Below are 15259 nucleotides of genomic sequence, written 5' to 3'. Positions count from 1 at the left end.
TCAGAACAAAAAGATCCTTCTATTACCTTTACAATACTATACCAACCTTATATTCCTAATTTTCTGGCCAGTTTTATTAACCCTTCTGTATCATTAGACACAGAAATACCAGACAACATATATATATTCTAAATACATTCATAAGAAATTCCCACTAACAAAAACATCAATGTAATAATAGTAATTACAGTAATTCACATTCTAATTGATTAAATAAACTAAACCAGACAGATAAAAACAAAACTTAAATATATTCCTACATGACAAACTCACAGATATCAATGACAATCTTTCATTTAGTCCCAACATAATCCACAAGATCGGATTTCAAATTACAAATAATAAGATTTTTATTTATTTATTTTTTTACGGCATAAATCAATGCTCCACTGCCACTAATACGAATCAATTTTTTACTGCCTTATATACAAATACCAAAGACATACAAATAACAAGCCAGAAATCAATCCTGTACCACCACTTGGGAAGAGTCAATCCTCGATTCCTTTACATATAAATAACAAATACATACAAATGACAAACCAGGAGTCAATCCTCTACCGGCACTTGGGAAGAGTCAATCCTCGATTCCCTTACATACAAACAACACGAAATATTAAGGCACGAGTCAATCCTCTAGTGCCACTTGGGAAGAGTCAATCCTCAATTCTCTTATAATACTTTTACCAATTTCTATAGGACAATTTTCTAGTTAAAATGATACGCAATAATTTAAAGACACTTACTGGATAAGAGGAATTCACACAGTCACAACTAACATGTCCTATCTAATCCTATGCAGAAATTCAATTTTAATAGGTTTTCTGCTTACCTTTTTAATTGACCGGTCTGTGACTGTGAGAATTCGTCTCCTCTCCACGGTCCAAGAACCCTTCTTGGCTCCTTTCTTCCCAGATCACGTCGGGGTCACCAAAATTGCTGATTTTTTGTTCTTTTATCCAGGAAAGAAGGACGAATACTAATTAGTTAAGAATGACGATTTATTAAGAATTCAAACACAAATTGGTAAAAGTAATTACTGAGCTCAGGACACACAAGCACACAGACAGCTGCATGCGGAAGTGTGCCTATCTATGGCATGTGTAGCCTTTTTATTAAGAAAAAGAGGAAGTGAGTGGTGTCTTCTTCTTGACCACTCAAAGTCATATCTTGATGCCGTTGGCTTCACAGTTCATAAAGAGGAACAGGGAAACATCTGTGCTGTGGTTACTCCATCTTGGTGTTCCTCAACTGTCAACTGCTATCTGGAACACAACACTTGCATGCAAAACCATTTCAAAACCCTCTTCACCTATACATTCAGTTTCTCTAAGCTCAGAGGATCGGGCAGCAGAAATGTAAGGCTAGTGATTTCCTGTTCAACTGTCTCTCACACACTCTGCATAGCCAGAGCAGGAAACACCTGGATGTACTTCCTTATTTTCCAGCTCATTTCTCAGAAGATTAGGTTGCTTAAAGTTCAGTTCCTTTTTAACACACACATACTATGTCCTGCTTCCCTCAAAGAGCCTTTATCAATTTGATTGTCATACTTTATGATCAAAAGTATACACATACAGATTATGATCAAGAATAACAATGATAGTGATAATCAAATACCCAACATCTGCAACAGTGCTTAGGTAGGTGGTAAGTGTCAAAGTAACATCCACATGGATGGCAGGACCCAAGGTTTCCCAGCAGAACATTGCCCAAAGCATTACCTTGTGCCATGTGATTCCCCAGGTAAGCGTTGCACACGCACCTGGCCATCCTTGTGATGTAAAAGAAAACGGGATTCATCAGTCCAGGCCACCCTCTTCCATTGCTTCGTGGTCCAGTTCCCGATTCTCACGTGCCCATTGTTGGTGCTTTCGACGGTGGACAGGGGTCAGCATGGGCACCTTGAGTGGTCTGCGGCTATGCAGCCCCATAGGCAACAAACTGCGATGCACTGTTTGTTACTCACCTTAACATCATCAACCTTTGTAAGCATGTGTGTAATGCCATTGAGATTTACATTTGTTGCAAAAATTCAAACTACAAAATACTTTATTAATTAATAGATGATTATAATTCAGTAATGCAAAAATGTAAATACACTTTAGAAAACATGCATTAAATAACAGTATTCAAAAAACAGCCTTTGAACTTTACACTTATACATTTAATTGTATCTTCATCTTGCAAATTATTGTCTAGTTTGGGTTACCAGATATAAGCCACTTTAAAACCATACAATTAATATAACCTTTTAGTCTATAACATAGGCCTGACTTAGCAGCCCTCTGGCTTTTTAATGTAAAATACAACCACTGTTGGGCCCTCAACTGTCTCTGCTCCAGGAGTATCATACAATGGCTGTCACTGTGCACTTCCAAAGAAGCTGGGATATGCAACTAAAGCATTTTATTATACTGCCATGCATTCACTGTTGGGCCCTTGAGCAAGGCCCTTTACCCTTTCTGCTCCAGGGCCGCTCTATTTATTTATAAATTTGCATTTCCATACTGTCCCAACTTATATAAATATATGTATATACGTGTGTAAATATATACGTATGTATATATATATATACACATACACACACACACAACCCCAAACCGAAAAAGTTGGGACAGTATGGAAATACAGATAAATATAAACCTCCATTCCTGCATTTCAGGTCTGCAACACATTCCAAAAAAAGTTGGGACAGGGGCAATTTAGAGCTAGTAACGAGGTGAAAAAACTAAATAATGATGTGATTCCAAACAGGTGATATCAACAGGTGATTGTAATCATGGTTTGGTACAAAAGCAGCATTTAGGAAATGTTTTTGATGAGCAAAGATGATCTGAGGATCTCCAGTTTGTCAACAAATGTGTGAGAAAATTATTGAAATGTTTAAAAACAAGTACCTTAAAGAAAGATTGGAAGGGATTTGCATATTTCTCCCTCTACAGTGCATAAAATCATTAAAAGATTCAAAGAATCTGGAGGAATTTCAGTGCGTAAAGGCCAAGGGTGCCAGCTTAAGCTGAACGCCTGTGATTTTCAATCCCTCTTGACTGCATCAAGAACCACCACTTAACAATAGCTGATATAACCACATGGAAAAGGGATTACTTTGGCAAACCTTTGTCAAGCACCACAATACAGAGTTACATGCACAAATGCCACTTACACCTTTACTGTGCAAAAAAGAAGCCATGTCCAGAAGTGGCGTCGACTTCTCTGGGCTCGGACACATCTAGGATGAACCATCACACAGTGGAAACATGTATTGTGGTCAGATGAATCAGCATTCCAGGTCTTTTTTGGAAAAAAATCGACACCGTGTGCTCCGGACCAAAGACGTAAAGGACCATCCAGACTGTTATCAGCAACAAGTCCAAAAGCCAAGGTCTGTCATGGTATGGGGCTGTGTCAGTGCCCCTGGCAAAGGTCATTTACACCTCTGTGATGGCAGCATTAATGCAGAAAAGTACATTGAGATCTTAGAGCAACATATGCTGACTTCAAGACGTAGTCTTTTCCAGGGACATTCATGCATTTTTCAACAAGACAACGCAAAACCACATGCTGCACACATTACAAAGGCATGGCTGCAAAATAAGAATGTACGGGTACTGGACGGGCCTGCCTGCAGTCCTGACCTGTCCCCAACAGAGAATTTTGAAACGAAAAATGCGACAACGACGCATTTTTGCACATCTTAAGACGTGTTTGCAGGAAGAATGGGACAAAATAAAACCTAAATCACTTGCTCTCCTTGGTGACAAAACATATTTTAAGTGTGGTGTAAAGAAATGGCAACATTACAAAGTGGTAAATGTTTTACTGTCCCAATTTTTTGGAATAAGTTGCATGCCTGAAATGCAGGAATGGATGTTTATTAATAAATGAAGTTGAGCAGACAAAACATGAAATATCTCAGGTACATACTGTGTTCCATCACCGTTTTGACTTTTTATGGTTTGAGAACTAAATTTTTGTCTATATATGTCTGAAACTTCAGCTGCTCAACAGTTCATGGCCACCATTGTCCAATTCTCCTCTTTATGATACTCCATACATTTTCAATAGAAGACAGATCTGGACTACAGGCAGGCCAGTCAAGCACATGCAGTCTGTGTCTATGGGTGTAGTGCTTACAGAATAAAGCCTGAGCCTTGAGGTTTTGCTGAAATAACCATGGACATGAGAAAAGACCTTGTCTTAATGTCAGCATGTGTCTCAATATATAACAATATACACCTCAGTGTAAATGGTACCTTCACACAAAGGCAAGTCGCTCATGCCATGGGCACTGATGCATCCCCATACCATGACAGATGTTGGCTTTCTCTGATAACAGTGTGGATGGTCCTTTTAATCTTGGGCATAGAAAAATTGATACCTGTTTTCCTGAAAACAAGCTGAATCATGGACTCTTCTGACCACTGTCTTTTGGACCATCTGAAGTCCAGATTTCCTGTATCATTTCAGATTTCCTGTATCATTTCACACTATTGTTAAAAGAGATTGTAAAGTGGCAGCATTATGGTTTGGGCTGTTTTTCATGCTGGAGCTGGGTCTTAAGTCAAGGTGGAGCGAATTTTTCACAAGACTGAATGCGGTCATTAAATTACAAGGTGCTTCAAAAGTATGTTAGTTTAAGGGTGTGCATATTTATGCAGCCACACTACTGTAATAATAAAAGTTTTTTTATTCCAACCTCGTGGAATAAAAAATTTTATTTCCTCGTGCAGGTGAAAAGATGCAGTCGGCAACTGCACACGTGTTGGATGAGACGTGTGACAGTCTCGCTCTCCTCAATCATAACTCAATTGGGTAAAAATTGGACACGCTAAAATCGGGAGAAAAAGGGAGAAAATGCATTTATGAAAAAGAAATGCAAACAGCACAGAGAGGGTTATAACCTAAATAAAATTGCTCATTTCTTTAGAAAAATGCAAATCCTCTTTAGTAATTGTTCTTTATCACACAAGCTCTGTGTACAGTATTGTTTCATTCTGTTCTCTCATACTCTTAAATAAACAAAATTCACACTTGCACTGATGTTATGATAATGTTATCCAGTTCAGTCTGAAGAAAGGACCGTTGGCTAGCAAAACTTAAAAATAGGGCTAACTGAAGATAACTGAAGATGTTTTCGGTAACAAAAACAATGACTGCTGTCGGACGTGTGTGTGTGTGTCTTTAAGAGAGGTGTATAGTGGGAGATCTGCTTTGTTCACAGTATCGCTATAGGTGAGTCAGGAGTCGATTCGTAAGCAGCAAAGCGTGTGTACGTTCCGAGTTTCTCTTCTCAGTCATCTCTTCATTTTTACAGTTTTTAATGAATGCTGTGGTTTCAAATAAACATCAGGTAACAATTTGTAGTAACAAAACATTTTGTGGGACTCGCTTTTCTTACAGAGGAAGGCTTAATAAAACTGGCTATTACCACAGAGACTTGTCAGACTTGTTCTGCCTGTGGAGCTAAAACTTAGCCCCCCTGAGTTTTCTGTCAGTCAAAGCAGAGTATCCTGAACTAGCATTGATGTACTTTTGCTTTTATTTGGCTCTGTGAAGTAACGTTTTCAGCACACTGAAGGGGTCGCAGGTTGAAAACCCCTGATTTAGAGCATGTATTTGCTGAAAATGACAGCTCAGTGTTTTTGGACCTTTAATTATGTAAAGACAATAAGTTTATATACATTACACAATACAATGTTTTTAATTTATTGAGAAAGCAATATTTGTTGGGCTTTGATGGCTTGTGACAGACATTCCAGAGGTTTTAATGGGTTTAAATCTGGAGATTGACAGGGTATATTTACCTCTTGTTTCTACCTTTTAAAAAAAATTATGTTTCTGTATAATAACTTTCTTTTGTGTGCTGCTGAAATTTATGACTTTTCTGCTGGGATTAATAACTTTGTTTGTCCGTCCATCTTCTTGTCTGTTCGTTCATCCACCCACTCATCCATCCCTAAACACTATATGGACAAAAGTATTGGGACACCTCTTTTAGTAATTGAATTCATGTTTTTTCAGTGGAAGTTTAAGCAAGGTTCTTTTCTATGACTGTGCCCCTGTACTCAAAGATTGTTCTTAAAGAAAAACTTGGTTTAAAGAAACTCCAGTGGCCTGTACATTAACTGGAACAATAATTTAGGCTTTCTTGACAAACATCAGTGCCAAGCCATACAAATGCTCTTTTGGCTAAATGGGTGCCATTTCACACATACCTAAAAGTCTTGTGAGAAGCCTTCTTAGAAGAGTGGCTGTTGTTATAGCTGAAAAGATTGCATAGATGTCACTTTAGTTTCATTTGTCTTTAAAATGGCATGTCCTACAAGCTCATGATCTGGTGTTCTAATAGTTTTGACCATATAGTGTATATTGTGAAGCATATCAACGCTACTGCTAACTTTTGACATGGGCCACACTTAGAAATAATTTTAACAATGCCTTCTTAAATGTCTCCTATGCAGTACACACTATTAATTCACGACTGCATTATACCAGTATTAAGTTCATTGTGATAATCTACAGTCATTGATCACTGGTGCAGATGAAAAGGCACACAGGAGTAAAGTGACCTGGTGTCTACATTCAGGGAAAGTTTGTTGTCATGACATGACCAATGATAATAACATTCTCTTAAAATGTAAAATTTCTAAATTCATTAGGAATTTACACAAGTTGAATAGTGGGTCTGTAAAGTTTTACATTGTGCAGTTGTATTAGGTAATTAAAAAGTTAATTTTAGCTAAATATATAAAATTGATCTTGTATTGCTTGTATCTCAGCTTTGGGGCATACAGAAACCCCATTAATTAATGTCTATTCATCTCTTTATCTTTTGCAGATTCAGCTCCACCATCAATTGTGTCACAATAGTGCTGTAAAAAAGAAGAGCTTCCTCACTGCCCATTACCTGGATATTAGACCCAAATGTTGTACGTCTCACTGAACTTGCCATTCTTCACGAAATATGGATTCATGCTGAAGCTTGACTTGAATGATATAAAATATGATATAGCATAATGTAATTGAAAGTGGAGCTGTGTTCATACTTTTACCACCACCCTTAAGGAGTGTGTTAGCACAAGGCAAAAAATACAGATATATAATTCTTAGTCACTAGAGGGCTTACGGGCTCTTCTTAAGCCATGCAATCTGCAGAAGAGCTGTACAACAAAAAAATAAAGTTTGTTAATGTGAAAATAGGAGCACCAGCTGCCATTACACAGGAAAAGATTGATGTAGGTGGAAAACCCAATGCCACACATGACATGCCTAAAGTTGGTATGCGTGATAGCATATCAGACTGGCCCCCCAAAAAGGAGAGCTGGCAGAGTCACAGCAAATCAAATTGTGAGCCTGTTGCTGCAACCTTTGACAATGGAATGTCAGACCAAGGCACAGAAATTACTTCAGTGGGTGAAGAACCCTTTAAAAATCACTCAAATTCAAAATATTCATTAAGTGAAGTTTTAAGTCAACCTCCTTTAAAGGGTATTAATCTTATTAGACAGCGTAGTAACAGTGATGTGACCATCAGTGATATAGATGCTGAGGACATTTTGTACCAGAATGCTGTCAACCCAAACACTGGTGCCTCATTGCATCGAGAATATGGTAGCGCATCATCTATTGATCAACAGATTATAAGTGAGGGTGGAATTTTTACACTGTTGAAGGAGTACAGAGTAGATCCTCTGGCAAATCAAAATATGCATCCAGTTGGTTTTCCTGAGCTTCTACATTGTAAAAATGTTCTTTCACCTAGCTTGCAAACAGCTGCTCAGATAGCACGAGGAGAGATTGTTTGCTTTTCGGGTTACGACTATGTGGACAATTCTTTTATTTACAGTACCGAGCGAGAGAAGGGCTATTATTACCTCAAGTCAAACTCATCTGAAACATCTTTGTTTCAAAGGCTGAGGACTATTAAGAATGAATATGTTGGTCTCCGGCTATCAACAGAGCATGATGACCGTCGGCCGCACAGCGTCCCTATGTGTTTTGCTCACTATGATGTCCAAAGTATACTCTTTAATGTTAATGAGGCAGTGGCAAATCAAGACAATTTTTGTCAAAGGAAAAACACTACTACTGGTGCTTCAGCTGCCTCACAGTACAAAGTTCCAGGAGGTATTACATTATGTGGAAATAATAGTGGCCCTGCACCAACATTTGACTCTATCCTTGGCAACCATGAAGACTTAAACCTTAAACAGAACCTGGAATTAGATGAGGGTGATGGAAAGAGCAATGAGCTAGTGCTAAGTTGCCCACATTTTCGGAATGAGATTGGTGGTGAGGGTGAAAGGAGGCTCTCTCTGTCCAGGACCAGTGGTGCTTACTGTTATAGTGTGGGAGAAAATTCTTTTGAGTCCTCATTAAGCTCTCACTGCACCAAAGCTGGTGTTTCAGTGCTTGAGGTCCCACGGGAAAACCAGCCAGTCCATCGTGAAAAAGTGAAGAGATACATCATTGAACACATTGACTTGGGAGCTTATTATTACCATAAATATTTTTATGCAAAAGGTAAGCTTTGAGTGTTTGTATATACTGTACAAGTTTATAAGTGAATCGTTGTCATTTAATCACATTGTCAATTATGTTTAATCCTAATGCACAAATTGGTTTAGTAAGTTTTGCCACCAAATTTTAAAAAGTATGTTTTTTAAAAGTGTCTTTAAAATGGTTGTGCAAGACAGAAGCCCATCTTTGTGTTTTTTTTCAGCTGAGGAATTTTGTGAGTGTATGCTCTCACCCCCATACACCGCCCCCCCACCCCCACCACCACCCCCACCACCACCCCAATTCACTTTTTTTTTAAATAATTTATAAGACCCTAAACAACAAGGGTTTGGTCCTCATTAGCTTCTATAAACAAACATATTTTCAAGTGACAGCAAAAATGTTTTTAATGTGTAGACATTTATTTTTAACAAGTAAAGTAACATAATAACCAAGTATGGAGAAAATGTACTTGCTATTTAGTAGTAAATCTGTAAGGGTTCATCAGTCCCCCATAATTAAAATATTGGTCAGTTCTATTTTATTATATTACTTCTGTTTATTGATTTCTGAGGGCATTTAGGCAACACATTTTGTCCAGTTCCTCCTGCTTCCTTGCTATGGTGTATTTTGTTTTATTATATTTTCTATACTGCTGTTTTTATGTGTAAGACTTTACGAATCATGCAGTCTAGATTTTAAAAAGTGTAGAAGAAAATAAGCAGTTTTGCCATGTTAAAATGTATATAATGCACTTTTACTGTTAGAAGACATCTCAACCGTTTGGTAGAGGTTATTAAAAATACTACTAGTAACTAGTAAACAAAATATTGTTTGTTGGTATAGTCCTAAGAAACCAAGAAATGCAAAGAAAAATTTTTTTAAACATTATTTTCTTGGTGAGACCATTAAAGGGTTAAATACGTGCCTTTTACTCAACACCATGAATCTTTCCTTTGCCGGTGTATTACAAAAGTTATCTAAAGAAATATTAGTTGGCAGGTGAGTTTTTGAAAGTTGTGTTCAAGAGTTTTGCACTAAATTAATTCCATCAAAATTTAGTGGAACGTTATATCTGTGGTTTGAATGTAACCAAAAATGTTAGCTAGATATCTGAACCATCTTAATGCTAATTATTAGAAATATAAAACTATGATGCTGTGGATTTACTTTGTTAATCATTTTTAACTTACATCAATGTCGATATTTCCGTATCTTTGGGTAAGCATAAGAGGCATTTCAACCAATACAAACAATTTATCACTCCGATTGCTTTTAGTGTACTTGTTTGCACTTGTGCATTAATGTGCCCAACACATTAATTCGCCACACCTGCTTGCTTTGTAGTAATGAGTGACGAATTTGCATTGGGCATTTTTTTTTGGAAATGTAGTGGAGTAAAAGTAAGAAATGCCGAAAATTTACAGTGCCGATACTACAAAAATACTTAAGTACTGTGAGAAAGTTTTATTGCTTCGTTACATTACACCACTGTGTGTGAGTTAGGTGGAGATACAAAATAGTTTGTGATGGTGTTTGACAATGAGCTTGAACTGATAAATCATGTGTAACCCAGCTACCCGTGCTGTCATAAATGCAACCATGGTAAAAAAAAAAATGTTTAACTCCTGATAAATAACATTACCTTGTCCTTAGACTGATGTCTCTCTCTCTCTCTCTACACACACTCACACACACACACACACACACACACACACATTAAAACCACCTCCATTTTTTCAGCTCCACTTACCATATAGAAGCACTTTGTAGTTCTACAATTACTGACTGTAGTCCATATGTTTCTCTACATACCATTTTAGCCTGCTTTTACCCTGTTCTTCAATTGTCAGGACCCCCAGAGGACCCCGGCAGAGTAGGTATTATTTAGGTGGTGGATCATTCTCAGCACTGTGATAATGACATGGTGGTGGTGTGTTAGTGTGTGTTGTGCTGGTATGAGTGGATCAGACAAAGCAGCCCTGCTGGAGTTTTTAAATACCGTGTCCACTCACTGTCCACTCTATTAGACACTCCCACCTAGTTGGTCCACCTTGTAGATGTAAAATCAGAGACGATTGCTCAGCTGTTGCTGCTGTTTGAGTTGGTCATCTTCTAGACCTTCATCCATGGTCACAGGATGCTGCCCATTGGGCGCTGTTGGCTGGATATATTTTTGGTTAGTGGACTATTCTCAGTCCAGCAGTGACAGTGAGGTGTTTAAAAACTCCAGCAGCGCTGCTTTGTGTTATACACTCATACCAGCACAACACACACTAACACCCCACCACTGTGTCAGTGCTGAGAATTACCCACCACCTAAATGATACCTACTCTGTAGTGGGCCTGGGAGAGTCCTGACCATTGAAAAACAGCATGAAAGGGGGCTAACAAAGCATGCAGAAAAACAGATGGACTACAGTTAGTAATTGTAGAACTACAAAATGCTTCTGTATGGTAAGTGGAGCTGATAACATGTACAGTGTGTGTAGAAACAAGGAGGTGGTATGTATATATATTTACTGTCTTCTGAAAATAACTCAACACACAGCCATTAATGTCTAAATAGCTGGCAACATAAGTGAGTACACCCCACAGTGAACATGTCCAAATTGTGCCCAAATGTGTCGTCGTCCCTCCCTGGTGTCATGTGTCAAGGTCCCAGGTGTAAATGGGGAGCATGGCTGTTAAATTTGGTGTTTTGGGTACAATTCTCTCATACTGGCCACTGGATATTCAACATGGCACCTCATGGCAAAGAACTCTCTGAGGATGTGAGAAATAGAATTGTTGCTCTCCACAAAGATGGCCTGGGCTATAAGAAGATTGCTAACACCCTGAAACTGAGCTACAGCATGGTGGCCAAGGTCATACAGCGGTTTTCCAGGACAGGTTCCACTCGGAACAGGCTTCGCCAGGGTCGACCAAAGAAGTTGAGTCCACGTGTTCGGCGTCATATCCAGAGGTTGGCTTTAAAAAATAGACACATGAGTGCTGCCAGCATTGCTGCAGAGGTTGAAGACGTTGGAGGTCAGCCTGTCAGTGCTCAGACCATACGCCACACACTGCATCAACTCGGTCTGCATGGTCGTCATCCCAGAAGGAAGCTGACGCACAAGAAAGCCCGCAAACAGTTTGCTGAAGACAAGCAGTCCAAGAACATGGATTACTGGAATGCCCTGTGGTCTGACGAGACCAAGATAAACTTGTTTGGCTCAGATGGTGTCCAGCATGTGTGGCGGCGCCCTGGTGAGAAGTACCAAGACAACTGTATCTTGCCTACAGTCAAGCATGGTGGTGGTAGCATCATGGTCTTGGGCTGCATGAGTGTTGCTGGCACTAGGGAGCTGCAGTTCATTGAGGGAAACATGAATTCCAACATGTACTGTGACATTCTGAAACAGAGCATGATCCCCTCCCTCGAAAACTGGGCCTCATGGCAGTTTTCCAACAGGATAACGACCCCAAACACAACCTCCAAGATGACAACTGCCTTGCTGAGGAAGCTGAAGGTAAAGGTGATGGACTAAACCCAATTGAGCACCTGTGGCGCATCCTCAAGTGGAAGGTGGAGGAGTTCAAGGTGTCTAACATCCACCAGCTCCGTGATGTCATCATGGAGGAGTGGAAGAGGATTCCAGTAGCAACCTGTGCAGCTCTGGTGAATTCCATGCCCAGGAGGGTTAAGGCAGTGCTGGATAATAATGGTGGTCACACAAAATATTGACACTTTGGGCACAATTTGGACATGTTCACTGTGGGGTGTACTCACTTATGTTGCCAGCCATTTAGACATTAATGGCTGTGTGTTGAGTTATTTTCAGAAGACAGTAAATCTACACTGCTATACAAGCTGTACACTGACTACTCTAAGTTATATCCAAGTTTCATGTCTATAGTGTTGTCCCATGAAAAGATATAATAAAATATTTGCAGAAATGTGAGGGGTGTACTCACTTTTGTGATACACTGTATATATGTATACAGTGGGGGAAATAAGTATTTGATCCCCGGCTGATTTTACCCCCTTACAAAGACTTGAACAGTCTATAATTTTTATGGAAGGTTTATTTTAACAGAGAGAGACAGAATATCAACAAAAAATCCAGAAAAAAAACATTACATAAAAGTTATAAATTAATTTGTATTTAATTAAGGGAAATAAGTATTTGATCCCCTACCAACCAGCAAGAATTCTGACCCCCACAGACAATATGTGCCCATGAGGCACACAAATTAGTCCTGTCCCTGTATAAAAGACTCCTGTCACAGAATCAGTTTCTTCCGTTCAAATCTCTCGACCACCATGGGCAAGACCAAAGAGCTATCAAAGGACGTCAGAGACAAGATTGTAGAACTGCACAAGGCTGGAATGGGCTACAAGACCATCAGCAAGAAGCTTGGTGAGATAGAGACCACTGTTGGTGCGATAATTCGAAAATGGAAGAAATACAAGATCACAATCAATCACCCTCACTCTGGAGCTCCGTGCAAGATCTCACCTCGTGGGGTAAGAATGATTCTGAGAAAGGTGAGGGCAGCCCAGAATTACACGGGAGGAGCTTGTCAATGATCTCAAGGGAGCTGGGAGCAGAGAAATGCTGGATATGACCCCAAGAACACCATCCCCACCGTGCATTTCTTTGCCTCCAAACACGGCGAGTGGAGTTGATGCCAAAGAGCTAAATTTTGGTCTCATCTGACCATATCACATTCTCCCAAGCTTTCTCTGAATCATTCAGGTGTTCATTGGCAAACTTCAGACGGGCCTGCACATGAGCCTTCTTGAGCAAAGGGATTTTGCGGGCACTGCAGGATCTCAATCCATTACGGCGAAGTGTGTTACTAATGGTTTTCTTGGTGACTGTGCTCCCAGCTCCCTTGAGATCATTGACAAGCTCCTCCTGTGTAATTCTGGACTGACCTCACCTTTCTCAGAATCATTCTTACCCCACCAGGTGAGATCTTGCATGGAGCTCCAGAGTGAGGGTGATTGTGATCTTGTATTTCTTCCATTTTCGAATTATCGCACCAACAGTGGTCTCTATCTCACCAAGCTTCTTGCTGATGGTCTTGTAGACCATTCCAGCCTTGTGCAGGTCTACAATCTTGTCCCTGACGTCCTTTGATAGCTCTTTGGTCTTGCCCATGGTGGTCGAGAGATTTGAACGGAAGAAACTGATTCTGTGACAGGAGTCTTTTATACAGGGACAGGACTAATTTGTGTGCCTCATGGGCACATAACCGGTCTGTGGGGGTCAGAATTCTTGCTGGTTGGTATGGGATCAAATACTTATTTCCCTTAATTAAATACAAATTAATTTATAACTTTTATGTAATGTTTTTTTTCTGGATTTTTTGTTGATATTCTGTCTCTCTCTGTTAAAATAAACCTTCCATAAAAATTATAGACTGTTCAAGTCTTTGTAAGGGGGTAAACTTAAAAAAACAGCAGGGGATCAAATACTTATTTTCCCCACTGTATACATATACAGTGTATCACAAAAGTGAGTACACCCCTCACATTTCTGCAGATATTTAAGTATATCTTTTCATGGGACAACACTGACAAAATGACACTTTGACACAATGAAAAGTAGTCTGTGTGCAGCTTATATAACAGTGTAAATTTATTCTTCCCTCAAAATAACTCAATATACAGCCATTAATGTCTAAACCACCGGCAACAAAAGTGAGTACACCCCTTAGTGAAAGTTCCTGAAGTGTCAATATTTTGTGTGGCCACCATTATTTCCCAGAACTGCCTTAACTCTCCTGGGCATGGAGTTTACCAGAGCTTCACAGCTTGCCACTGGAATGCTTTTCCACTCCTCCATGACGACATCACGGAGCTGGCGGATATTCGAGACTTTGCGCTCCTCCACCTTCCGCTTGAGGATGCCCCAAAGATGTTCTATTGGGTTTAGGTCTGGAGACATGCTTGGCCAGTCCATCACCTTTACCCTCAGCCTCTTCAATAAAGCAGTGGTCATCTTAGAGGTGTGTTTGGGGTCATTATCATGCTGGAACACTGCCCTGCGACCCAGTTTCCGGAGGGAGGGGATCATGCTCTGCTTAGTATTTCACAGTACATATTGGAGTTCATGTGTCCCTCAATGAAATGTAACTCCCCAACACCTGCCGCACTCATGCAGCCCCAGACCATGGCATTCCCACCACCATGCTTGACTGTAGGCATGACACACTTATCTTTGTACTCCTCACCTGATTGCCGCCACACATGCTTGAGACCATCTGAACCAAACAAATTAATCTTGGTCTCATCAGACCATAGGACATGGTTCCAGTAATCCATGTCCTTTGTTGACATGTCTTCAGCAAACTGTTTGCGGGCTTTCTTGTGTAGAGACTTCAGAAGAGGCTTCCTTCTGGGGTGACAGCCATGCAGACCAATTTGATGTAGTGTGCGGCGTATGGTCTGAGCACTGACAGGCTGACCCCCTACCTTTTCAATCTCTGCAGCAATGCTGACAGCACTCCTGCGCCTATCTTTCAAAGACAGCAGTTGGATGTGACGCTGAGCACGTGCACTCAGCTTCTTTGGACGACCAACGCGAGGTCTGTTCTGAGTGGACCCTGCTCTTTTAAAATGCTGGATGATCTTAGCCACTGTGCTGCAGCTCAGTTTCAGGGTGTTGGCAATCTTCTTGTAGCCTTGGCCATCTTCATGTAGCGCAACAATTCGTCTTTTAAGATCCTCAGAGAGTTCTTTGCCATGAGGTGCCATGTTGGAACT

The 15259-nt window shown here is 40.0% G+C and overlaps 1 protein-coding gene across 1 annotated transcript in view; it reads left to right on the top strand.

Annotated features, from left to right (window-relative positions):
- Positions 1 to 7074: 7074 nt before the first annotated feature.
- The window catches only part of LOC134314748 (signal-induced proliferation-associated 1-like protein 2), a 183989-nt gene continuing 175804 nt past the window's right edge, over positions 7075 to 15259 (top strand). The window contains exon 1 of the mRNA XM_062995441.1: positions 7075 to 8526. Within this exon, the coding sequence (XP_062851511.1) occupies positions 7146 to 8526 (1381 nt within the window). The 5' untranslated portion in view covers positions 7075 to 7145. The remainder of the gene's footprint in view (positions 8527 to 15259) is intronic.

The sequence above is a fragment of the Trichomycterus rosablanca genome, chromosome 5, assembly GCF_030014385.1.
Source record: "Trichomycterus rosablanca isolate fTriRos1 chromosome 5, fTriRos1.hap1, whole genome shotgun sequence".
In the NCBI taxonomy this organism is placed as follows: Eukaryota; Metazoa; Chordata; class Actinopteri; order Siluriformes; family Trichomycteridae; genus Trichomycterus; species Trichomycterus rosablanca.
This window is presented reverse-complemented; position numbering and strand designations above follow the sequence as displayed.